At 45.9% G+C, this 27,941-nt stretch overlaps 1 protein-coding gene across 2 annotated transcripts in view; it reads right to left on the bottom strand.

Moving 5' to 3' along the window:
* The window catches only part of puf (ubiquitinyl hydrolase 1 puf), a 154,136-nt gene that overhangs the window by 80,537 nt on the left and 45,658 nt on the right, over positions 1-27,941 (bottom strand). For both annotated transcript variants that reach the window (XM_075867247.1, XM_037419658.2), the window contains exons 24-33: positions 24,688-24,915; positions 16,331-16,543; positions 14,065-14,262; positions 11,357-11,467; positions 10,072-10,212; positions 9,193-9,306; positions 7,478-7,564; positions 6,294-6,488; positions 5,403-5,531; positions 2,673-2,813 (exon numbers count right to left, since the gene is read on the bottom strand). In XM_075867247.1, the coding sequence (XP_075723362.1) occupies positions 2,673-2,813; positions 5,403-5,531; positions 6,294-6,488; positions 7,478-7,564; positions 9,193-9,306; positions 10,072-10,212; positions 11,357-11,467; positions 14,065-14,262; positions 16,331-16,543; positions 24,688-24,915 (1,557 nt within the window). The remainder of the gene's footprint in view (positions 1-2,672; positions 2,814-5,402; positions 5,532-6,293; positions 6,489-7,477; positions 7,565-9,192; positions 9,307-10,071; positions 10,213-11,356; positions 11,468-14,064; positions 14,263-16,330; positions 16,544-24,687; positions 24,916-27,941) is intronic.

The following is a 27,941-nucleotide window of genomic DNA, read 5'->3' as shown; positions in this document are numbered from 1 at the left end:
AAGAAAAGACCGCCTTCATCACTCCAGATGGCCTATACCAATTCAAGGTTATGCCCTTCGGCCTATGCAATGCCCCCGCCACGTTCGAACGTATGATGGACTCTCTGCTACACGGGTTCAAATGGTCAACATGCCTGTGTTACCTAGACGACGTCCTCGTATTTGCACCTACGTTTGAGACCCACCTTGAGCGTCTGTCGGCCATTCTCGACGTCTTCCGCAAAGCTGGCCTCCAGTTGAACTCCTCGAAGTGTCACTTCGGCCGCCGACAGATTACCGTGCTGGGCCACCTTGTCGATGCTTCTGGTGTGAGACCGGACCCTGAGAAAATTCGTGCCGTCACGAATTTCCCAGTACCCCAATCCGCCAAAGATGTCCGGAGCTTTGTGGGACTTTGCTCCTACTTTAGGCGGTTCGTGAAAGATTTTGCGGCAATCGCCCAACCACTTACCGATCTTTTGAAGAAAGGCGTTCCATTTTCGTGGGGGTCCACTCAAGCTGCCGCCTTCTCTCACCTCATAACACTTTTGACGACGCCCCCTATCCTCGCCCACTTTGACCCATCTGCCCGAACTGAGGTCCGAACTGATGCCAGTGGTCACGGTATCGGAGCCGTTCTCGCCCAATGCCAACAGGGACACGACCGCGTTATCGCGTATGCTAGCCGCCTCCTTACACCTGCAGAGCGTAACTATTCGATCACAGAGCGAGAATGCCTTGCTCTTGTCTGGGCGGTCTCAAAATTCCGTCCATATTTATATGGCACTCACTTTTCCGTCGTCACCGACCACCACGCGCTCTGCTGGCTTTCATCCTTAAGAGATCTTACAGGTCGACTTGGTCGCTGGGCTCTGCGACTGCAAGAATACACCTTTTCTGTGATATACAAGTCTGGACGCCTGCACCAGGACGCCGATTGCCTTTCTCGCTATCCAGTTGACCCATCGGCCACCATACCTGACAACGACGCCTGCGTGTGCTCCGTTTCTCAACTGAACCACATAGCCGACGAGCAACGCCGTGATGCAGCCCTACGAGCTATCATTGAGCGCCTCGACTCCTCCCCATCGAACCGATCCTATCGCTCGTTCGTACTCCAGAATGGCACATTATACCGGCATAACTTCCATCCAGACGGCCCATCTCTGCTGCTTGCCATACCCAAACACCTCCGCTTGGCTGTACTCCACGAACTTCATGACGTTCCTACTGCCGGTCACCTGGGTGTGTCCCGCACATACGACCGGATTCGCCGTCGCTTCTATTGGCCAGGTCTGGCACGGTCCGTCAGAAGATACGTCGCGGCGTGTGAGGAATGTCAGCGCCGCAAAACACCATCGACGCTTCCGGCTGGGCGCCTTCAACCACTCGATATTTCTACTGAACCTTTCTTTCGCGTCGGCTTGGACTTACTCGGCCCTTTTCCTCTGTCTTCTGCTGGCAACAGGTGGATAGCTGTGGCCACAGACTACGCCACACGCTACGCAATCACACGCGCCCTCCCAACAAGTTGCGCCACTGACGTCGCCGATTTTCTTCTACACGACGTGATCTTGCAACATGGTGCTCCACGCCAGCTGCTCACGGACCGAGGCCGCACATTTCTATCGAAAGTCATAGCGGACATTCTACGCTCTTGTGCAACACGCCACAAGCTCACTACGTCGTACCATCCGCAAACAAATGGCCTCACAGAACGCCTGAACCGAACCCTAACTGACATGCTTGCAAAGTACGTTTCCTCAGATCACTCTGACTGGGACATCGCTTTACCATACGTGACATTTGCCTACAATTCTTCGCGCCACGACACGGCTGGTTACTCCCCTTTTTTCTTGCTGTTCGGCCGCGAACCCACATTACCCCTCGATACGACGATTCCGTTACCAGCAGCTCCAACTTCACAATATGCTCTGGACGCCATCAGCCGGGCCGCCCACGCACGCGAAACCGCTCGTGCTCGCCTTCTGACCTCCCAAGCAAACCAACGGCGTCGGTACGACCAACGACACCGCGATCTGCACTTTTCGCCCGGTTCGTTGGTTCTCCTGTGGTCTCCGACCAGGCACGTTGGCCTGTCTGACAAGCTGCTCTCTCGGTACACAGGGCCCTACAGAGTGCTTCGTGAGGTGACTCCCGTCACTTATGAAATCACTCCTGCTGCCTCGCCGTCTTCATCCACCCCTAGGGCCAGCGACATCGTACACGTCGCACGCCTGAAGCAGTACCACTCGCCCAATGATCTTGACATCTAGATGCGCCGAGACGGCGCCTTTGCCGACGGGGGTTATATGCTACCTGTAGGCTGCCACAAACCATAGTGCGAATGCGCGTGTGCGCCCGACGAAGAAGAGGAGGCTCGCTGGCTGCTCGAGCTCGGAGTCAGACTGGCCAGTGCTGCAACCGCTCTTGCAAATATATTTTTCGAATATATTCGCAATACTTTGTCTCGTTACTCACGTAACAATATTATACAAAAACAAGTTCGATATATCCAAAAATTCGCTATACAGGTATATTTCTAACACCATATTGCAAAACGATCCTGCATTATTTACTTCGTTATAACCAATATTTCTCTATATCCAAGTCCATTATATTGAGGGTTGAGTGTACTACTTTAGCAGAACAACTCTTTGCCAGTAAAAGCAGCCAAATGAGGTTATACACACATCGGGGTCGTCGAGCACGAGACGCCGCAGCCAATTGTCCAAGCCCTGGCCCGGTGGCGGCTGGAGCAGCAGAGGAGGTCCCGGCGGCGGGGGCCGAGAGTGAGCCCACGAAGCCAAGAGCCGCATGACACACTGCACCACCTGCAAAAATTCCTCATCTTGAGCAATGCCAACAATCTTCACGTTGAAACTCTACACATTTCAATTCTGTCCAACACAGAGCATCACCCACACGAATTTGTAGGATTAAAAAAAAAAAGAATTTTAATAACAAGCTTGCCATCCAGTCTGAACAGACCTTGGGCGCTTGAACAGTTTAACAAGCACTTGTCGTTCCTTGTTACCTCTTTCAGTAAGCTAACGTTTCCTTTGAAAATTTAAAACATAATAAGACTACACAGACGACAACACTGTCAAACTTTTGGTGTTCTGTCTTTTGCACAGTCTTAAATTTCCAAGTATGTCGTACCAACTCATCCACGTATGCCACACCAACTCATTTAAACATCAACTTCAGTGTTTCTTCTACTTTTTTCAGTCGAAAGACTTTGGGTCAGAATGAATAAAATTTGTGGGGTGCTATCACCCCCTGTAAAGTTGTTTGCACCTCGTGGTGCACACATGTTACGCGAATAGGCCGCATTTAGGGTTCACAACCATCTAGCGGTAGGTGGCACAGCGCTTGAACACGATCTTCACCATCATCATCATTGTCATGGTTAGCGCGGTTGCGCCAGCAGTGACGCCTGGTGGCGAGCGAGCTTATGTGGGCAGACAGAAAATATTGGCTAGTATCTTGGGCATGTGGCGGCTGGCGCGAACAGTCGCCTTCCCGCGGTGGGCCCTTGGAAATGTCGCCGCGGGCCATTTCCTATGGGGCCCTCGTGGTGAGTAAAACTTGGCGATGCCGCATTTGCATAACCTTGTGTTTGTTGTTATTTTGATTGATTCTATTAGGATTGTATGAGGTTGTGTTTGGCGTATCGATCACTGACGATGTATTTGATTCGGCTGGCGATATCGTCGATGAAAAAGTAGTTAAATAAATGCTGTGCTTGGTTAGGTTCGAACGCATATGTTGTGTCCCCTTCACTGTGAGAGCAGCGTCCTCATATCGGGATCCCACAACTATGACGTGTTATGTGTTGTGATCTTAGTAGATGCTACCACACACTGGTCTGCTAAACTATTACGTGAACTGACGCGCCCAATTTTCAAAGCCTTAGAATAAGGAAAATAAGTTGTGCTGGATGCTTAAATAAATACGTCGTATTTACCACCTAAAATCATCATATTTCTTAAAGTTGTGGGTGAGGTCTTGTGGGAATTGAGGCTAACCTGTCGCCAATGCAGGGCTTTGTCACCTATTTCTGCCATTCTCATGTTCTAACATGACTCTCCCCTCCTCCGTAATCTATCGGCTCTGGGAGAATAAACGTGACATTGACCCCTTTCGCCGGGATGTCGACTGTGGCGCCGCGCTCAATCTCTCGGGACGTTTCACGCGCGCGCGCATCGGCAGTGAGAGAGAACCTTTCCAGGATGACGTAGGGTGAGCATGCATTCTTTTTTTCCGTCCGTCAACTGCTTTTGTTTGGGGCTCGCTCACAGTTCACCAACGGCGCATTGCACCTGCGGCGAACGTTCACCTTTCGTTGCCCCCTTTTCAACGCTAGGCCGAAGAGCAGTGCGGTGTCTGTGCGCGTGGCAGTACTACGCTGACCCGTACCTCTCGAAGTGAATCCGAGCGGATTTCGCTCGAGCGACCGGGCCCTATGGTCCCGGTGTCACCGTGAATCTTTTTTGCCCACAGAGACGTGCTCGCGGCACCTTGTGTAGTACTCTTTGCCCGCGGCGCGGATAAGCCTATTTGCTTTCTTGCTGCCCCTTTTGCAACAAGCTCTGTACTGCATTTTGGTGTTGGCGCAGGCATTAAAGGTTGCGACCTGTTGAGAACAGTACCGTGTTTTTGCCACGCTGCGCTCGGCGCCATGGCTGTCCTAACGCACGTGTGCAGAGGCCAAGGTTAGCGTGAACCTACGGCTCGCAAAGACCGGACCCATGCTGGCGGCCGCTCTCTTTCGAGATACGTGTACACTACAGTCTCGGAATGAGATCGCCGCTCTCAGAACACACGACACAGCAGCCATGGTCGAACCAACTCAAACAACACATTTATTCAATTATGTTTTAGAATCACGATATTGTCAGCCGAATCAAAATACATCAGTTGTGATGAACACGCTGAAACAACCTTACACAATATTCCGCAACACTCAACAACATAACAAACACAAGGCACCAGCGCTCAAATCGACACGAGAACCCACGACATACGACTTGCGTTGCCTTCCACCGCGAACCCACAGCAAGAGACGACTGTTCGTGCCTACTGCCCCGCACCAAAAAGACCCGCTCATCTCATGTGCCACCACCCAGGCTCGTCGCCAGGCGTCACTGCCGACGCTACCGTGCTAATTATGCTGATGATGGTCATACATGCTCGCGTGCACAACGCCACCTATGCGCGAAACACGTTCGCACCACGAGGCGGCCACAACTTTACAGGGGGCGTTAGCACCCCCACAAAGTAAGCGGCTTTGTTCTTTTTGTTCAACAATACTTTTTTCGCTTCTGTCCCCAGATGTTGCATAGTAAAACACGCTTCTGCTACATGGACACAAAAAACAGACACTGATTAAGTTTAGATTACAACGCAATCTCACTCACCTGAGGCCTACCCCAGAAGCCAGTGCGTAGCTCGTGTGGGTCTCGTAAGAGGGCACCTTCTCCTAGCGCACCTTGAAGTAGCCGAATTAGACTTAGGGACTCTGCACTCGCCAGCATCTGAAGCAGATCCTGAAAGCATAAAAAACGAGTTCGCATGATTCACAGTTGAGACTGCCTGTCAATTCAGCTAACAAAATCTTGTCACACAAGCTCCCAAGAGCTTCCAAACCGAGTATTCTCACTATACCTACAATGATTATTATAACAGCAACTATTTTAAAGGGGTACGGACCAATTTTCTCATCTTAGTTTGCTCGGCCATACAAGTTCCCGAAATACACTCTCTCTGAGCAAAACCGAGGCTTAGTAAGTGCTGATAAGATATTTTAACAACAGTATTTTCTGATGACGCATCTGCTGACATTGACACCATTATGACGTCAGGCTACAGCATCAATTCCAGTGACTTCATGCATGCATCAATGTGGCTGGTCGTGACGACTCTACGCACCAAAGCATTCAAAATGGCTGCTTGTGCAACACCAACGAAGGCACAGAGTGGGATATCCATAGAAATGTCGCAAAACATTATTGCACAAGCACGCGATGTGAAACTCATACTATGTTGTTACATCAGGGTACAGCACAAACTGAATATTGTAATATAATATTGTAATTAGTATTGTAATATAGTATTGTAATATAATATAATTGTAATATAATATAGATATTGTAATATAATATTTCAGGGTGCTTTCATGCTTACCAGTATGTGTTTTAGCCTTTTGAGGAATTCACCTTTCCATTTGACGCCAAAAAAAAACGACCGAAAATTTTCGCTTCAGTACTCTTTTCCATGTTCAATTCAGCGACAGGCACAGGCAAACTCACCGTCCCTAGCCTTGGCACGAACATTCGATCTGGGTTGGAACGGCGTTGACGCTTGACCTTCTTTCGCGGCTGTTCCAAGATGGCATCAACTGACAGAGTCTCTTGGCAGGCGTCGGACGTCATGTCCATACCTCCGCCTTCTACGCTCAGCTGGTAGAGGACCCTCAGCAAGCAAGCGAGACAGTCCTCCGCCCACTGCATACATTGAAGAAAATATAAGGATAGGACATGTTAGCGTTGAGTCCATGATGCGCATCATAAGGAACTAGCCCAGGCAAAGCGGTCGGTGCTCCCAAACGAAGCACTGTAATATTCGAACGAATATTACAGTAATCGAATTCACTTCGATTCAAAGTTTAAATCTTTCAAAATTATGAACTATTTGAAATGGACCAATAAATAGGTATTAGTAAGCCCCCTGCAAAGATGGTTTCCCTGCAGTCGAGGGTCGAGGGTTGCTAATGTGTGAAAACACCTATCCAAGAATACCCACAGTGCAACGAAGCCTCACTTCAAGGATAAATGAGCACCTTACCCTCACATCGATTCATCATTTCTTTGAAGGAGTGGTGCCATCCAATTTCAAGGCAATAACAAGCCTATTCTGGGTTTCCTTTATATGCACTGACACTCCACACGAACAGTCGGACACAGCAAACGTTTACAACACATAATTCGCTTCGAGAGTGTACCTATATATCACTCTCCCAACTGAAGCCCATCGCAAGCGCATGCAGCACTGACATAGCTCTGTAGGAAGCGTAGGCGTCCACAGGTTTCCCTTCAAAGGCGACGAAGGTTCTTCGCAGCGCGCCCTCCTCTCTATTATGTCAACATGTGGGGCTGACTTTTTAAGTGACTTTTTCAAGTAAAAGTACAAAACTTATTTTCAGGTGCAGAGCAGCAAATGCAGGAGGCTAGCGCTGCAGAAAATGCATTCTAACTAAGTATGAAAGTTAGCCCCTCTCCACCCCCCTCACCCATCTCCTGCTGCTAAAACACTCAAACCTATCTATAACAAAGTTGTATCTTACACAACAGTTCTGTCTATCTGAAAAATTATTAAGGTATATTGCTAACACTATATCTACATCGAGACTATTTTTCATTTACTTTGTTATATCCAGGTATGAGGATGTCAACGCTCAAAAGCGCTTCAGTGTATCAGAAAGACAGCAACTTGCCTCATTCCACTCTTCGCCTTCGTGAGGATGAAGCACTCCCGAAGTGAAGATGTCGAAAAGATGCCGCAGGCCCCCACAATCCACGAACTGAAAGCGAACGCATGTGTAACTTCAACCAGCTACAGGCTTAAACACATACACTTGATCCTCGTTTAACGAAACCTGAAGAGATCAGGAAAGATATGACCCTTTTAAGGGGACAGACTGGTCTCTGGGACCAAACAGTGATAAAAAAAATTCATTTTTTAAAATTGACATATGTGGTTTCTGCAAGTCTTTTTCTATCTCTGCAAATTTTCACACACCAGAATGTGGTAATTTTTTTGTAAGGTCATTGTAAAACTGTCCAGATTCTTGGTGCTGATAACATGCAGAACCTGCAAAAAAAAAAGGGAACCGACTTCGAGGCTTCTTTAAAATTTGCCGGCACCTGTGTTAGAAGCTCTGCTACGAATGTATGAGCACCTTTATAAGGATTGCAAGACATGCGCACCATGATTGTTGCTTTTTTTGAAGAAGCTGTGTGTTTTCAGTTTTTTCCATTTTTCTCAAAAAAAAACTAAATTTACAACTGTTCAATTCTGAGGCCTCAGTATTTCTGCAGCTAGGGCTGGTACAACAATAATACTTTTTGCATTGTAAACCTGTATGTGGGTAGAATGCAAGTATGGGAGCATAACTTGGAGCACAAGCCTTTTAAATTAAATACTCATCGAAATTGTAAGGCAATTCTGACTGCTTTTGGAAATAGATAGTTCATTTTGCTGTAATATAACCAAGGAAGGCCTAAAAACGAAAAACTCTTGCATACTTTCAATCAATAGTCATTAGTCTATGTTGGCATATCTTAAATATTACTTTTAATTAAGCACTTTTTTTCTATGGCCGCCTTAAACAATAGTGGGTGAACTTTAGTCATCTCAGGAACAAAGTGAGTAACAGAAAAAGTAATTTAACATTTAAAATCAGAAAAAAAAACTGCATAATCCTGTGCAGTTTGATCAAGATCACTGAAGAAATAAAAAAAAAATGTCTAAGACTAGTCTGCCCCCTTAACAGAAGTTCTGTTTATAGAGAGATGTACAAAGGCGCAGAAATTGAGCATGAAACTAATCCTATTAGAGGCAGTTGTTACATCTAAGCATCAATTTCATTTAAGAGATTTCCTTTCAGCGAGAGTCTACATTTATTTATTACCAAAGGCAATAAATAAATTTTTCTGGCATCAACCAACAGATGCAGCTAATTTGTTCCCCAAGGCAACAAATTAACTGCCACACCTCTGTACACAAACAACTTTTATGCACGTAACTGAAGGCAATGAATAAACTACATACAAAGCGTAATATTTGCAGTTTATCTGTCTAATTATGCTTTGATATTGGTTAAAGCTGATACTGAGAACACCTCCGTGCACAAAAGTTGTTAGCGTGGCTACGAATATAAGGAGCCATTCTGCCAGACTTTTCAGCAAGCTGTTGGTACAACTAGCACTCCCCCACCATCTTGTAAATTTCTTGAACTGCCTTGATCCTAACACAAAATGGCTTCGCCATGTAATGCACAAGAATTTATGACAGTTTTCCGGATATACCCAGGAAAACTGCCACAATTGTGTAATTTTGCCTGCACATTCCCTTCCATCCACTCTAAATATCATCCAACTGCAAAATTGGTTTAGCGATCACATCAGACATCTTAAAATGTTCCGTCACCTTCTCCGCCCAGGTCGGGCCGAGGGGAACTGAAAATCCCATGTCCTTTGCGTCGTCTCCAATTTCGTTGGTCGTAGAGCAGCACGGCCCGTTATTCTGGGAGTGCATGTCCGCCTGAACAGAATACAAAATGAATGTAGATTTTCTTCACTGCTAACACTCGTCAAAATACACAATGAATTCGAAACAAAAAGCATCGTACCAATGCACAAGGCTATTGTGCTCGCACGAACACACCAAGTTCGGCTACCATGCCCACAAAGAGTGAATACCACGACTTCATCACTTACACTTATACTTACGCTATTACATGGGAGGTTAAAGGTAGAGAGTATAGAAGGCGCTATGAAACATGAGCCTCAGTGACTCGACGGTGGTGCTTTCAAGAACGTAGATACAATGATAATAAATAAAGGTACTTTGAGCACCAGACATGGTACTCACCATTAAAGACTAGTGCTACTAAACTCAATAATAATAATAATAATAATAATAACAACAATAACAATAATAATAATAATATGTGGGGTTTAACGTCCCAAAACCACGGTTATGAGAGACACCGTAGAGCGGGGCACTAAAAATTTCAACCACCTGGTTTCTTTAACGTGCACCCAAATATAAGCACACAGGCCAACAGAAGTGCTACTAAACTCAAACCTCATTTTAACAAGCTTGTATCTTAAATAAAAATAAAGTTGTTATATCCAGAAATTTGTTATAAAAGTATATCTTTAACACAATGACTATTCTTTGTTTACTTTGCTATAACTGATGCTTTGCTGTATATAAGAGTGTCATATCGAGGTTTGAGTATAGTATATAAACATCCCCACTCAGACGCCCCAAGTGAAAAAAAATCAAAGTCTTGCTTCTCACATCGCTCTCTTTCGGCTGAACTAAGTGGGAACGAGATCCACGCTGACGCAAGGATTCCACAATCTGGAGGGAGTACATCAGCTTCTGAGGTTCTTCTGGGTTGAGCAATGTTTGAAGGGCAATCGCCGCACCTTCGGGTTCCTGAAATCAACAAACACCGACAGAAAGAGTTGCTCACAATCCGCGATTCTTACATGGAGAAGTGTGAAAAGCTTATTTAACCCGCTGCACAAATATGCCGTAGCGAAGCAACATCAAATGACGAAATACCCGGAACACGAAAAACAAAATTGGATCCACATGAAAGAGTCGCAGACACCCTCGTCAGACCAGCACAGATACTACTGCCAGCAAATAGTACCCTGTCGGCAGCTTGCGTTTAGGGGAACATGGTGCATGGATAGGCTTGTGCGAATATTCGCATACTTAGAATATTCGAATGAACCATGCCGTATTTGAATTCTCTTCGAATCGCATTTAAAATATTGAAAATTTCGAATGATCGAAGTAAGTGTTTTAGGAAGTGAGCGCTTTAGAAGAATCATTGAGTGCCTTGCAAAAGGAGGTCTTCAAGTACAGCTTTCACTTCCGGTCTTTTGTAAAGCAAATCAAAGGTTCTGATACCATCCTCTTACATTTCGGCATTCACTGCACCTGTCTTCATCTCCCTTTGTCCACAGGGGCACTGTGGCTGATAGCAATGCCCCTACAACATCAACATTGAAAAATGCTGGAGTTCTCGCACCCCTACAATGATGTGATTACGAGGCACGCCACAGTAAAGAAGTCCAGGCACCAAATCTAAGTACGTCAATACTTAGATTTGGTGCCCCCACTGAAGTGTGGTCGCCTGACTGAAAATCAAACCGACATCTTTTGAGCTCAGCAGTGGGCAATCATGGCGAAGTCAAACATCAGTTTCCAACAGTATATACACTATATTTTCTCACACGCATACACATGTCTCACGCACCTACGTGTGTGCACACATACACAGGAGGGGCACTTTCTGTGTGCAAAGCACCCATTCTGTGTGTATTCACTATTTTGTCCCCCTTTTTTTTTTGCACTTCCTAAACATGAACCATTTCAATTTAAGCCAAATAGGTGTTTTGGACATTGAAATTCAAGTATATTACCCGCACCTTGACATAATTCTGTTTACCTTGAGCAAGTTATTTGTGAGAATGGTATCTTGGCAGGACACCGAGCACGGCAATGTAAACTGCAGATGTCAGCGTGAATCACGGCAAAGGGGCATTCCGACCACATCGCTACAACATACCTGCGCGACCTGTACAAATTGACGAAGCACGGCGGGTGACGTAGGAAGCATGATGAGTATTTCCCAGACTCGCCTCGACAGGACTTGGGCCTTTGTGTGCAGCACCAGTTCCTGTGGCAAGAAAACGAGGCAGCGCAAACTTGGTTCGAGCCCTGAAAACTTCCGAAAAGGTTAGCGCGACACCAAAGTCGCAACAGCTTACCCGCAAAATCTGCAGAAAGAGAAAAAACAACGCATCAACCCTGCTCACTTTTTCGCTATCGTAATCGCAAAGCCATTAGCACGACCTCTGCTGAATGACAGGAAAGAAAACCGAAGAGAAGTGCAAGCTTACCGAATTGTTGTTGAAGTCGTGAGAACTGCCCTGCCGCAGCAAAGAAAAGGCTGTTGAAGCTAGGCGTAATTCTTCGTTTATTGACACAGCTTGAAACAGATTTAGAATATTGCCGCCTGCACTTCTTTTTGTACACTCAAACCCGAATATAATGAAGTAAACAAAAATATTCTTGCGATATAATGTTAGGAATATATTTTTATAAAAAATTTTTGGATATAAAGAACTTATTTTCGTGTAAGATGCAATTTTGTTATAATGAGGTTTGAGTATACAGCAAAGCCTCTTTATTTTAAACTGGGTTACTTGAAAATCCCGCTTAATTAGAAGGATTTCCGCGGTATCGTATTTTGCAATGCAAGTTTGAGTAGATAATTTGAAGCGACGGCCAGCACCAGTCCAATTAATTCGAAAACTTTGGGTGCCATGTGCCTGTTCCAGATACCGATTTTGCCGTGAATCCACAGAACGATGGCTATTAATAGCCACAATACTAACGATACTAACGAGTGGCAGCTAAAGCTAAATCGATACTAACGAGTGGCAGCTAAAGCACCCCAGCCTTGCTACTTCCAGTGCAAAAAAAAAAAAGATAGAAGAAAAACCGGTCTCGTGGTCAACTAAAACATGCACCTGCGGAAAACAAGCCATGCTTCACTGCAACACAGCAACGACACGCGGTCAGCTTATTGCATGTTTCTCACGTCAGCGGGTCATGGTTTACCCATTCTTTCTGGGATTGTAAAGAAAGTAATAAAGGTCAGTTTATCGAAAATCGCGATGTATGCGAACCTCCGATTGCCGGTTGCTCCAGCAATTCGCGTCTTTGCACTGCTGGCGGAGTTCTTGCCAGCTACACCTACTTCGAAAACTAAGTTCGAAAGTTTCGAAGATCATTTTTTCCAGCCAAAACACATCGTGAGCTTCGTCATACTGGCCACTATGAAATTCATAATTATAATAGAAAGAAGATGCGAATGGTCACGTCATGACATGCTGAAGAAGCGAGGAGCAAACACATGCTGCCCGCATGTCACTACTGTATTGCAGTGAAGATGTCTTGTTTCTGCATGCGCACATTTCAGTCAATTACAATGTTTTTTTGTTGTTGTTTTTCCAATGGCAGCAGCGAGGCCCACTGTTCCTCCATGTTGGCGACAAAAATAAAGACCAGGTATTGCTGGAAAGCATGACCTTCGGAGCCACAAGCTAGCCAGCACAGCAAACAACGAGCACTGATTACATTGAATAGTTGCATCCCACTTATTTTATGTTCTGTCAATTCGAAAACCCGCTTGAATCGAAGCTTTCTCGTGGCCCCAGTGACTTCGAATTAACCAGGTTTTACTGTATATCTATGTAACCTGTCGGTCACACATATATTCATTGCCTTTCACAATTTGCACCCAAATGTCTGGAAACCTTCCAGATCATTTTAAAATTGTTTGATAGGCTTGAGCACGCAAACACGAAAGGTTGAGTTTATTCTGGAACCAAAGCGGCCACCGGCGATAGGGCTTGAATATTCGATGCCGAATGTATAAATGCCAACGCGCCTAATCGTTAATCACATTTACTGACGGCTGACAGTCTGTTCACCCCTAGCAGCATACAGCGCGTATTGCTTGTACAGCGACTTTTATTTTCCGGGCACAAGTTCACTTGAAGAAAGAGTTGCATCTCGAACTCCAAACCCCCACCCAAACCCTACTCACCACATTTCCCAATTTTACCTTTCCAGTTATCAGCTAGTCTGTAATCTTATATTTCATTGCAGCTGCCCAAATTGACATGACAAAAAGAAGCACTGAAAAACATGGGCACACATAAGAAACTAGACACTAGACAAGCACTTACTGTGGTTTAGACTGTATAGAGTTTCCTACTATATTTGCTAGAGAAATCTATGCCATTGCGAAATTACAGCCACCATGGAAATGATGGGTCATACATGAATTTGCCTAATCTTGGTGCTTGCGACTTTGAGTGCACGAATGGATTTGTTCATTGTAGGCTTTTCATGTTTGTTTAGGATAAGGAATGGCTCATGGCAAACCTTGTGAGCCAAGTTGGACTGTTCAGCTTTAAAAGGGTCAATGTAGCAAAGTGGCACTGCCGATTTTCGGCTGAGCTTCGTCTTGCAACAAAGAAACAGCCGATCACTCAAAGCCACACTGAGCAAAGAAAAATGAAGCTTAGGCAAGTCTACGTGCTACCCATCATTCTCGTGCTGGCCGAAGCACCACGCATTACAGCTCCCGTAAAAACTAGAACTAGGTTTTCTTCTAGCGTACTATTATGAAACTACATGGTTCAGAGGAAAGCTGAAACAATAGAGCCCAAAGAAAGCCACCATTACGCGACGAGAGCTCACCCCAGCCCGATTCCGCGTCCGAACATTGCCGAGAAGCTGCATGAGCGAGAAGAGGCACTCCAGGTAAGCGGGCCGCAGCAGCACCAAAGTGGGTAGTCGCTCCCGGGGTGGGGAGGGAAGCAGGCTCGCAGGCTCGGGAAGGCCGGGCCCCCCAGCTCGCCGCCTTTGCCTCATGGCTCCTACCGACACGTACAAAATCTGCAACCGCATCCCATTAAGGGCAATTAGCATTGAACGCAGACAGACATGACTTGTAGGCTGGGAGCGACTGGCTACTGAGAACAATAAACGTGAAATACGGCTGACTGCTTCGAACCTGGCGCTATATGGGACAGGTTCGAAGCAGAAAGTGCCCAAGGCAAACTGTGCAGGGTTTTGGACTAAGACGCTCTATCTCATAGACATAAATATTGTCACAAGGATGACGAGTTGTTTGCACCAGAGACTATTTACAGCATATATATATATATATGTGTACAACAGTAGCCACCCAGCTTACCGTGCTCAGCTTGGAGACCGATCAGCAAGAGACATTTGTTCCCTTCGTTGGGTGCACGTACGCATAGCTCGTGAGCCTGTCAATATGCATGCAACGTAGTCCCCGCGGCCGATGCATCGTCATAGAATGCCTAGATGTCCCCAATATTGCATAAATATGGTTCCTTCAGCCCCTCACAGCAAATGTCAGGGCCGAACATCCACACTGCCATTTCTGCATCTTTATTGGCCAGCAACACTCCTGATGAAAAAATGCACTGTTTGAGGTTAGTGACAGTTCTCTTAAAAACTGCATCAAATGTCTAATGTTGTACTAAGACTCCTGCGACAGACAGCCATTCACATTTATGCCAAAGTGCCGTGTTCAAGCAGACAACCGCATCACTGGCCGAAGTCAAAACCAGAAGCTTACTCACAGTAACACTCCTATTACGTTGCAGGCTCATCACGGTGATGGTGGGGTGCTGCATTTAAGCTTACAGATGCTGTTCCTGTCAGACTGAACCAAACGCTTACAGCAGCGCTCCCAGGTGTAGCAAGGAGGTGAGACCAATCAACCACTTCCAGGTGGCAAAGATACCACTAGGGGTAACCTGGATCAAAGATTCCTACGGCGGAACTTTGATTATATGTCCTCCAGTCTTAAAACCACCAGCATTATATGACGAGTCAGTTTGGTCCCAGAAATATCCCCATCGAAATAATGAATTGTAGAATGTAAAATCTTGGTTACACAACACAATTTTACACGGACCCCACATCTTATGACGGCTTTTCGATTCTGTCCGCCATAGAAAAAAAATCTACTTCACTCGAATTGAATGACGACCAAATATTCGCGAGTGTGCAAAATAAGAAACATCCATTCCAATAGGTTGACAAATTATAAAAATAGAGAGAGAGACAGTATGTCTTCTTACAATGAAAAATTAATTCTCCTGGCAGTTCATGAACTTTTGTGTTCGTCCTGATAGTGTGCACATCCCGGATCCTTAACGTAGACAAGCTCTATCCACACTAAGTAACTTCAGCTGACAGGAAAGCTCATCTTTGAGTTCCAGATATTTTCTCATTTCCAGTCTTTGGCAACGTTTCCTGGCCAAAACACAGCTGATCTCTTGCCTTTCTTTGCGGCACGAACCAACGCAGCCATTTTCACCATGCACAATGACCTGTGCTTCACGGGAACATTCGCAATAACAGGGGCACATCACCAGATGCACCTCACAAAGCAACTAATTACGACGTGCACAACATAGTCAGGCAAGAAGGCATCCTGTGCAAACTCATGCTTCGTTGCCATTATGTGATGGCAATGACACAATGTCTGACTTTTCTGATGGAAGGCTGCTGCCAACGTGGTTTCGTATTCGTTTTCACGCACAGGCAATTTTCGGACTCGATTTATCGGGGGAAAAAAAATGCATGTTGGATATAATTTTTTAAAGTTAAGAATAAGGATTCGCGCTCACCTTACTCAAATAAGTAATGCCACCATTAGCTGTAGTTTTCTAAAATTATTTGATGTACCTTTTTTGGAGAAGCACAGGGACGTGTCATGAGCTTATTCAGGCAGCCCGCCTGTACCCTGTTTTTTGGGCAAGGCTCAGTGTCACTGCCTATATTCTTAGGGTTTCGAACATATGACACTTGGATTATACGACAGTTCAGCATGGTCCCCTTGAAGTCGTATAATCGGGGTCCCCTGTAATCTTCACCGCAAAATCTAGGTGGGGTGGGAACTTATATCAAAAGTGCTTGCTCTTACAATCTGGTGGTCCTTGAAGCCAAAGTCAGCCAAAGGCTTCTCGTCCAGATCGGCGGTGAGCTCCTGCCCCAAGGTGATCATGCGCAGGACGGCTGCGAGGCCGCCCTCATTAGTCGCCTGCAGTTGCGGTTGCGGCTGAATTCCTTCCCACCAGTGCACCACCTCGGCACGAAGATCGGCCACGAGGTTCCAGCTCTGGAGCTCAAACGTCGTCTGCAAGCACACAAACGCTCGTTAAGGTGGCGGTTCCACTGCCGCCATCTTGCCAGTAGTTCCTCTAGAGACACCAGGCACCGTCACCAAGTCAGGAAAAGAAGGAAAAGGTTTCGGAGGTGAAACTCCCGAACTTGCGTTGGCTCGCCATATTGGATAAAGGAGGGGATGCGAAGCATGCTGGTCATGGTTCGGAGAAACGGGGCATTCAGCAGGGGCTTTTTTTTTTTTTTCTTCCCTTCAACATCACCTCTACCTCTCCCTCTAAAACTCATGCTCACTTGTCCCCATCCAGTGCAGTGCGGTGCTTTTCGCACGAGAAACAATTGCGCTTCAAAACCCGCTCAAGTTGGCCTTTGGTTTGCAGGCCGTCAAACAGCCCTGCCTCACCAGCCAGCTGCTTTCCGTGACACTCAGTGGTGTAATCCAGGGCTGGGTGACAAACTCTCCCACAGATGCCACACCACAGTCGAACCAAGAGACATTCCGTATGTAAATGATCCCCCTCTGTCGCTGTCGTCTACTCCTACCATAGTCACTGATAGCCACTATTCATTTGTGATCTTCTTGAGCTAGACAGTTGAAATCATAACGAAGTCATACCTGTGTCACACGGGCGCGCAAAAAGTCTTTCAAGTAAGCGGTCTTTTACGAAGTTGAAAGACTTTTAACAAAGAGGTGTTGCGGCGCAGACACACGGCAGCAACGATCTCCTTTTAGTGTTTTCGTTCGAAGACGCTAGCGAAAGCGTGGCGCTAGCAGTTAAAAGAGAAGCAATGAAAATTAAACGATGTATCACGATGTACAAATTAAAGACTTGTTGCACTGCTCATTTCTTCAAATAAATTTAAGAATAAGAGATGAAGAAACACCAATGTGAGAGTCTGTTGCACTAGTTAAGGAAGCATTCCCATAATTAGCGACGTGCACAAGTCCGTCTGGCACCACTGGGCACCACTGTGGAGAGCTTGCGCAGTGAGCTCGAAAGACAGTGCACCAGTAGCACCAGCATGCGTGAAACCATCACTCCTGAGAAGCGAGTCGGCATTGCCCTAAACAAGCTTGAACACTTGAATGACGGGCAAACACACGACTGCCACGCTTTCCTCGCTTGTGCAAAATGGCGCGGCGCGAGACCGAGCGTCCCCACGTAATATTGCCGACGCGTCGTAGCTGCTCACGAGAATAGAAAAGGAAATAACCATTAAAAGAGTTCAATACACCTTCTGCAGGATATGAAATTTGTTTTTACAAAGAGTTTTGGTGACAGAAAAATAAGCGTTCGCTCTTTTTTTTTCCACCACTCGAAAATTGCTGGCGCCTACTGGTTTCGAGGCTACTCATTCAGAGCCGTAAAAGAGATTGACGAACTCAGTTTACGAAAAAGACCGCTTCTGAAAAGGAGTTCACTTTGTGCCGTGTGTCTGCTGTCAAAAACTCCTTTTCGGAAAAAGACCGCTTACTTAAAAGACTTTTAAGTGCCCGTGTGACAGGGGTATCACTTTTTCCTTTTTATCCATTTCTGTCGTTTCTCATGTTACCAGCCACTCACTCTTATCCTACTCTATACCATTACAAAACCGGACACAAGCGCACTATGCACCTAAGGTTTTATTTTTTTTTAAGAATTGAGAGCAATATTTTGTAGCTTGAATGTTATAATTATGCAGCAATTATAGCACAAATATTTATGGGCAATAATTACGCCAAAAGGAGGAATTCTATTCACACTTCATGAACTAGTAGCAGATACTCGGGAAGGTTATCTTCTCGTGATGCTGTCAGCTCCAAACAGCTGGTTATGAAACAACAAATGTTTCCATCGATATCAGCAGGCAGGCGGCGCGTGTGTTAGAAGGTCAGCAGGCCACTTATGTCATTGCGTGTCCACAATAGATATTGTCCGTTGCGACATGAAATCTTGTTATCTACACCCATGTGCGGTTTCGTCTGCTGTCTACGAGCAGCTCTCTCGGGTCTCCTCCACTGCTCTATTATTAATTCCTAACACCAAAGGAGGGGTGCTCTGAATCTGCACAACAGGAAGCTACCATTCCTCCTTTTGTGATTTATGGCCTGCGATTCGACCGGCACTTACAAACCACCTATGTCTGATGCATTAGTGTGATGTCCCTTACTAGTGTGTTGCTGCGGTTTACATGAATGCGATACGTATCTGTCGCATTGATCTAAACGTGTTTTTTGCGACATGATGCCACTACACCTTTCTTCAGCAAAACCTGTCTTCTTGTCCACTTCTAGGCGAAAGTCCAAGATAAGTTTCATCGAATTATCAGCCTTACGGCTTACGCTACAAGACCTGCTGTCCTTAGACATCGCAAGTTCCCAACAAGGCAGACTTTTCAAAGACGTTGAATTGATAGTCCCTGCCCCATTCTCATTTTTCTTCTACAGGTGAAAGCAGCAGCAGATATAGCAGAAGCTGAGCAAAGATAAAAGATAGTAAGGAAGTATTCCATAACGTGTAGCAAGCACATCATCTTGCACGGCAAAGATAATGAAAGACAGCTGTTTATTTCAGCCAGTGCAGCAACACAAGCCTACAGGTATGCACCTAAGATTCCCCGCTTCTAACGGTAAAGGCGAGTTTCGACAACAAAGGTGTGTTGTGAAACAATGTCATATACATGGCATCCCCTGCTCATCACATCAAAATTTAACGGACACAAATCCCTGCTAGAACGAGAATTGCAGTGTAACCAGTGTAACCACCAATCTATAGGCTATGCACAAGTGTATACAACAAACGAACCGAGACACCAAGCATATCGCTACTACATATGCCACCTGATGTTAGCGAAACCGTGCTTAGGGTGTTTACTGAAGAAACAAAAAGCTTAGGAGGCTTACTATTCAGGTCGGAAACATAAAACTTTGAGCACAAGAACAGATATAAGCCATTTGAAAGATCCCGATGCAAAGTGTGCCCGCACATGGCACAAAGGAACCGCAAACACAGCCAAAGCTTACCGTCCAGACATACAGGTGCAAGATGGAATATGCTGTATGGGAATTGAGGCTAGCCTGCCATCAATGCGTGGGTTTTGTGGCCTATTTCTGCCGTTCTCATGCCCTAACATGACTCCTCCTCCGGAGTGGTCTGTCTGCGCTGAGAGAGTAGGAGTGATGTTAACCCCTTACCCCCGGTAATGGAAGGCGACGATGGCACTGTGCTCGAGTGTCCCGGGAAATTTTTCACGCGCGCCCGGCGGGAGTGAGAGACCACTCTGGACAACAAAGGGTAAGCCCGCATTTCTATACATCCATCGGCTCCCTTTGTTTGGAGCTGGCTCAGACATACCAATGGCGCCTTGTGCCCGCGACGAACGCTTAGCTTTCGTTGCCTTTTCAGAACGCTAGGCCGAAGTGCGGTGCGGTGTGTTCGCGCTTGCTCGTACTATGCCGACCCGTACCTCTCGAAGCCAACACGAGCGAAGTTTGCCCTCGCTCAAGCGGTCGTGCCCAATTGTCACTAATCGTGACAGCGCAGCATTGTCGCGAGGGCCCGTTTCCTTCAGCGGCATGCCACCATTAACCGTTCTGTCCACAGAGACGTGCTCGTGGCACCCTTTGTGTTGTACTTTCGCCCGTGGCCTGGGTATGCCTTGTTTGCCTCCCCGCCACCTTTCGCAGTGGGCTCTGTACTGCGTTTTTTGTGTTGCCACAGCCTATGAAAGTGTTGCGACTTGTTTGAGAGCAGTACTGTGTGCTTGCCACACTGCGCTTAGCGCCTTGGCCGTCCGAGCACGCGTGTTCAGTGCCGTTAGTTACGCGAGGCAATGGTGAAAGCGGCCTTGTTGCTCACTAGGACCGAACCCCCCCTAGTGGCCATACTCCTGCTGGATACATTTACACTACTACTGAGCTGACGTAAACCGCGTTGCGCACGAATGTTCCATAATCTATAGTAAGAGATATGAATCAAAGAATCACACAAAGTGAGCTCGTAGTTCCTGTCACATGACACTCAAACTGTCCAAAAAGGTGCGAGTGTCCTGTTGCAAAATTTTTTTTTTTACATGGTCAGAGAAAAAAGCCACTGTCGGTTGCCTAAACTCAGCGTTTCTGACATGGTTTTTGTGTACCATTTCATTTTATTCCTCAGGGGGCGAGTGCACTGACTGCGAACCCGCAGACCCCCTTACCTCAAAATGTTTATCTGCTACTCCCCCCCCCCCCCCCCCCCCCCGTTCAAGAGAGCATAGCCAAAGCACAACACGTAGTTCCCACGCATCGCTGCCCCTCTGAGAGAATTCACTCGTCATGGGTGCTCTAAAACAAAAAAAAGGGGGGTAGGGGGGAAGACACTTGGCACCGCACTGCTGTCACTAGAGCGAAGCATTTTTCTTACGCCATGCGGTGCAGTCAGCACAACTTCATGCAAACTTGCTTTGTTGTTACTGGCTGAAATGTGTAATAACTGGGTTCATGCAGTCAGCAATAGAACCAATATTGTTCAATTCTGTGTGTTTGTTGCAACCGATGACAGATATTCACAGTAGACTCCGAGTGGAGAATTTGCAAACGCTGCATCCCCTTACAATGAGCTTGCAATGGTGAGGTTTGGTCAAGATTGAGCCAAAAACAGAAAAAAAATTTTAAAGACCCATGTCCCCCCTTAAAGTCACAGCAAGCGTGGCTGAAAGTGATGGGTTACTTGCACAACGCACTCCTGCCGCACTGTAGTTATGCCTGGGGTAAATGCTTAAGACGCAGATAAGTTTACTATTATTATTTAATTTGCACAAGCAAAGTAACGGAGAAAAGAGGGAGAGAGCAAGCTGGCAACTGCCACCATCAGGGGCACAACGCCTGCCCACTCTTTCGGAAGGAGGCCAGCGTTGGTTGTCAGATTGTCACTTATGAGTCATTGAAGATTTGTCAGACCACCACAACTTTTGCCGAACGTATACAACATTAACTATTTTTTATCGCACTTCCTCCACCAGTTCGGGGCAATGCATGCAGTGACCCACTAATTCCATGCAATACAAATGCATAGAACGTGCAAGCATGGTGCAAGTGAACCCCAGATAAAGGTGCAGAAGCAAGAAAGGAGTGCAGTCTTTCACACACAAAAAAAATAGAAAAAAGCAGGAAAGGGAACCACATTTGCAAGGGTGGAATAGAGTACATAGGTTAAAGAGCAGTCCTGGAAACTGGCTAAAGTGCTTTGCAGCAGGCTTGGGGCATCGAAGAAAACATTTTGAAGCAGGCTTAGAACAGCCAGAAAGGCCTTTTCGAGCAAGTTTCAAGCAGTTACAGAATGTTCAGATCAGGTGTAGGCCAGATTCACAGTGTTTGCCCAATGCTGCATTTTTCAAACACTAATCTGAATAGTGGAATAGCGTGGACACCCGTGACTGGTTTTAGAGTTGAAGCTCTTTGAGGTCGAGACTTGCCCGTTAACGGCATTGGCGTAAGCCATAGCCGTCGCTGACAATGATGCTGATGACAATGAAGATGATGATGATCACGGATGACAATTAGCTTGTGCAGTAGATGACATCTCGATATGCTCTACGATGCATTTCATATGACTGGAAACAACCAACTACCAGGGGAACGTGCCCACAACTTGTCTTTGCCAACTTCAGGGTGGATCAGATGTAAAAGCAGTATGCAGGCAAAACGAAATTCACAACTAAGCACAACATACCAATTACGACCAACAAACATTGTACATAAATTTACTCCACTTGGCGCTCATTTACATGCCTGATGGCCGGCTCACGTACACATCCAAGTGCTGTACTCTCATCACAAAGAAACTGCTTGAAAAGTGTTGCTCTTCCTGGCGTGACAGTATTCTGTAACACCAGTGTTTTGTAACAAGGGTTACACAAGATCAAATCTAAAAAAAGAAGAGTTAGCTGCCAGCCTAACTTCAAATAACATTACACTTTGTTGACATAGCATTCAATTTTTTCACCTTTGTGGGGAAACCAACTTTTTTTTTTAGCTGCGTAAAGCAGCCTTTTTTTTTTTACGTGAACGTGCAAGCATCAACGCCGAGTCTGTAAGAGCCATATAACACAGCACAGCGAAGAAATGAATGAGAATACAGGCATGCACTTAATGAGCACCTGCCTTTGCTAGGTTGTTCCCGCTTTCTTTTGAGCACCGTTACCATCACTCGTTTTTCTTTTCTGAATACTGCCATAAATTTATAAGACTCGGTTTCACTGCAAGGGAAAAACAATGATTTGACATCGCGTAACCGTACAAAAAGCTGGTGTAATAAAATATGGCCGCTACAACTCGCACACTCTCCGCAGTGGTAGCTCAGCACAAAGATAGTTCTTACGAGTCATTCGTGCTGATGCCTGCCAAGATAGCACGTGCCAGCGATTGCAACTATGCCATTAGAATCAAAGCTCACAGCTGCTACTTGAGCAATTACAGCCTTGATGAAACGGAACATAGGGTTTAATACAATAATACCTAGAGAGGAATCTGGCGCTGCGATCGTGTACCTCAATGGGAATTATGGGAAGTACAGGCTTCGGATTGGATAGAGTTAGCTAGCGAACAGTCTACCGACTTTTTTTTTTAGTTTCAGTTTCGTTCTTGCCACAGTGAGGGTAGTGAGATGCGGTGAAAAGCACTAAAGCAGCGCCATTGTTGTTCAGAGAGGCTGAAGACCACTAAGTCTGAGGTTTGCTGTGCCTTTGGAGCTTTACGAGTCGTATTTGACAGTTTAAACAAAGCGTTGTCCACTCACCGCTGTGCATAGATGTAGCGTCTCATGTCAGTGCAGGATATTGCATCGCGTTCATGTTTTTTCATGAGCACGTCTTGCCTAAACTCGTTTTAAATTAACTGCAAAACTATGACGAAGCTAAGTAGACGCACTGTCATGCTCCACCGACTCGACCTCACAACAAACCAGAGTTGTGTGGGGGGCAGACCACTTGGACAGACAGACGCACCTAGCGTCGCAGAAGACGAAACGTTAAGTGTTTCTCACATAATACTGTACTGTTATTTTCATAAATAGATAATACATAACTTAGAGAGAAAACAAGCATGTTTATTATTAAGCGTTGTAAAAAATAATTCATTAAATCTTGATGCCAAATCTAGAACGCAATGGCAGAGCGATGCATACCCTGATAGTTGAATTTGCCCAGGTTTCACTTTTGCCGCATCGTCACGAAAACGTTTTGCAATGAAGTTGGCGTACAAATAAATGAAGCAAATTTCAATCAAATATAAGTTAATATGACTTTGTTTCACACTAGGAAAAGAAGCGTCGCGAATCTCGAGAACGCGATCCATCCGAAGCAGATCCGAAGCCTGTACTTCCCATAATTCCCATGGGGGTACAAGTGCCTCAGAAGGAGCTCGCGTAGACACTAGCGCCATAATCTACTTTAGGTATTATTGTATGAAACTCTATGAAACGGAAACTATAAACTTTTCAATGATAGCGAGAACACGTTTCAGCCATGTTTTCAGGCAAGGGTCTTGATGGCTGTGCACTTCGTGGCTGAATTCGGTTGCTGTGGCGCAATACGGCACTGATAAACGAGTTTGGTGCAAAAGGGGGCATTTTGTAAGTGTTCTAGCTTAGAACGGGGTAGGGATCGAACAAATTGACGAGAGGGGGCAAACAGCCAATAGGTGAGCTGAGGGCACTCAGAAATGCTTTCAACGCATGAAGAAATATAAAATTAATACAGCTCAAGATCAATATTGACAAGCCTTGTTTTTAAAAGCTTGAGATTGCAGAGTGGGCTGACTTTCACAATTTATTTGTTTTAATACTCTGCGTGGACGCCAGATGGAGTGGCGATTTTCGGCGCAGGATTGGGGTAAGCCAGGCACAAAGCAGGCTAATTCTACACTTCGGGCTCGAGCACTCGCATATCGATCCCATTCACGTGAACAGAAGACCGTTTTGTATCCATTCTGTCGATAGAACACAAGACAGAAGGATTCGATCTTGTTCTACTGCCTCCTCGCCCGTTCTATGCAAGTTTCATGGCTATTCTCACATATTGACCATCAGAATAGCCTTGAACAATTCCTTGAGGCTCCCTTTAGTCCCTTCGTTCAAACCCTCCCCGTTCTATGCTAGAACGCTTACGAAATACTGCCCTGACTGAGGAGAGCAGTACCTTGTGCTGACTCGAAGCGTGCTGGCAGATGACGCGCAGAGGACAGTTGCCCGCCCCCCTGGGGTCCTGCAACGCAGCTCCGTGGGGACTGAGGCTGGCACCATCACGAAGCTGCCACCGGCGCAGGTGAAAAGCGTAGCGCCGCTGGAACGTCTCGAGGTGAAGCTTCAGCAGTTGTAGCGCCCGCTGCACCACAGTCAGTGTTGTCTCCTCAGCCTCCTGGGGGTGCTGGCAACAAGGTGAAGCGAGGTTAGTGGCTCAACCGATTGATTGATTCATGAATCTTTCAATCAATTAAGAATGGGCACATGAGTCCCAAAAAATTTTATCTATTCTTTATCGATTGAGGTGAAAAGGGCCAAATTTTGTATATTTTTGTGTGCACATTTCAAAAACGCCATAAGTGCTCTAGTATTATAGATTGGGACTCTGATTATACGACTATGAGGGGACTATACCAAACTGCCCTATAATCTAAGCATCATATATTCTAAACTCTAAGAACATAGGACGAAATACTCAGCCATGCGCAAAAAAAAAAGGTACTGGCTGCCTGAATAAGCCCACAACACGACCCTGTGCTTCTCCAAGGTAGGTAGGTTAAGCTATTTTTTAAAATGACAGGTAATGGCAGCATTACTTAGTTGAAAGAGGTGTAAGCAAATCTCTGATTTCAACTTTTTAAACTCATATCCAATCCGCACCTATCTTCCGATACGTAGAGTAAGAAAATTGCCTACGCGTGAAAACAAAACATAAGCAATGCTGGCAAAAGCCTCCCATCAGAAGACTCAGACACAATGTCATCCCCATCCCATAATGGCAACAGAGCACGAGTTTGCGTAGGATGCCTCATGTGCGACTGAGCTGTGCGCATAATTTGTTGCCTTACGAAGTGCAACCGATGATGTGCCCCGCTGTCATTATGAACGTTCCCATCAGGCAAAAATTATTTTGCATGGTGAAAATACCTAGCTGTCTCGCACAATTTTGTGCACTGAGAGTGCCGAAAACAAAGGCAAAAGATCAGCTGCATGTTGACGAGGAAAAGCTACCACAAACCAAAAATGTGAAAATATCCAAAATTAAAAGATGAGCTTTCCAGCCAGCCAAAGCGTAATGATTTGATTGATATGTGGGGTTTAACGTCCCAAAACCACGCTATGATTATGAGAGACCCCGTAGTGGAGGGCTCCGGAAATTTTGACCACCTGGGGTTCTTTAACGTGCACCTAAATCTGAGCACATGGGCCTACAACATTTCCGCCTCCATCGGAAATGCAGCGCCGCAGCCGGGATGCGAACCCGTGACCTGCGGGTCAGCAACCTTAGCCACTAGACCACCGCGGCGGGGCCAGCCGAAGCGTAGCAATCCTGGATTCGCACACTATCGAGATGTTTACAGAAAAGAATAAACGCATAAACTGCCAAGAGAATAAATTTACTATTCAAGGAAGACATACTGTCTCACTCTACTTTTCTAAACGTCAAACTCGGTGAACGTGAGTTCTTATTTTGCATTCACGAATATTTGAGTAAAGGTGATTTTTTTTCTCTCTTGACTCTTGAACAATATGAGAATGTTGTCCTAAGAAGCAGGGTCGGCATAAAATTGTGGAATATAAACAGTCTTTTTATACATTATTTCTATGGGAAATTTGCTGGGACCAAACTGATCTATCGTAAAATGCAATCCACTGTATATAGCTTCAATGCCAGTTCCTACATCGACTGGCATCACGGTCGGCATTGTAACTAATCGACATAAAAAAATTAAGACAAAAAATACCCAGGAATGAGTCGGACTTCAACATGGGCCCTCTTCATGGAAGTCGAGAATTCTACCAGAAAGTCACTCTTGGTTCTTGAAACTCGTTTGATAAAATACCATATACAGACGTCATGTCAGGCAAGCAATCACATTAACCTATGTAATACACTCAAACCTCGATATAAGAAACAGGGATATAACGAAGTATCGGTTATAACAAAGCAAATGAAAAGTGTTCTTGCAACAGACACCGATTGATATGTGGGGTTTAACACCCCAATACCACCATATGATTATATGAGAAGCTGTAGTGGAAGGCTCCGGAAATTTCGACCACCTGGGGTTCTTTAACGTACACCCAAATCTGAGCACACCGGCCTACAGAATTTTCGATGGAGGCGAAAATGCAGCCGCCGCAGTTGGGATTTGATTCCGCGACCTGGGGGTCAGCAGCCGAGTACCTTAGCCACTGCACCACTGCGGCGGGGCGTCTTGCAATAGACAGTCTTAGAAAAACCTTTATAACGAAAATTTGGATATAACGAACTTACCGTAATTACTCGAATCTAACGCGCACCTTTTTCCCGGTTAAGCGAGTTCATAAATCGCATGCGCGTTAGAATCGAGTACGAACAAAAAAAATTACGGTCAATCTATTGCCATCAACAAAACCAAAATGGCCGCCCCCTACGTGTGTCGGCATGGCGCTTCAGCCATTTCTGCCTATGTGCTTCCCATGTGCGGCACTTCGTACGTGTGCTGAGGAGTTCGCCATCTAGTAGTGCATTAGCATCGACGGCGTGGAAGGGCCGACTCCAAAAACTCGAGTGCATCACGATGCCGCTTTTAAAAGAAAAGTCATCGCGTGTGCAGAAACGAACAAAAATCGGGCCGCATCGCGGTCGTTCGGAGTTCCCGAAACGTGCGTGCGGGACCGGCGGAAACAAAAGCAGAAGATTGTCGACAGCAAAGCTTCACGCAAAGGCTTCAGTGAGCCACAGCAGGGTCGGTTTCCGCAAATTAAAGAGCTGCTCGGCGAGTATGTGCTTGAGCAGCGAGCGGCACAGCGGTCCGTGACGACAGAACTGCTCCAAGTGCGGGCTATGCAATTAGTCTTAGAAAAAGGTCTAATGCGGAGCCAGTTTAAAGTGAGCAGGTGCTGGCTAACTAACTTTATGAAGAGGAAAGGCTTTTCCCTCCGAAGGGGAACATGCATATGCGAAAAGTTTTGTGAAATACGATGAAAAGCTTCACAGTTTTCAGAGGTTCGTCCTAAACTTGTGGCGCAACAACGGCTACCTGCTTGGGCAAATCGGGAATGCCGATCAGACGCCTCTTTACTTCGACATGCCTGGCACCACAACCGTCGAGAAGAAAGGGGCGAAGCAAGTTCGCGTGCTGACATCGATCCACGGTAAAACTACAGTGACGGCAATTCTCTGTTACACGTCAGATGGGCACAAGCTTCGCCCGTACCTCATAT

The sequence above is a fragment of the Rhipicephalus microplus genome, chromosome 6 (genome assembly GCF_043290135.1).
Source record: "Rhipicephalus microplus isolate Deutch F79 chromosome 6, USDA_Rmic, whole genome shotgun sequence".
Taxonomy (NCBI): Eukaryota; Metazoa; Arthropoda; class Arachnida; order Ixodida; family Ixodidae; genus Rhipicephalus; species Rhipicephalus microplus.
Note: the sequence above shows the minus strand (reverse complement) of the source record. Positions and strands in the feature narration are given on the sequence as shown.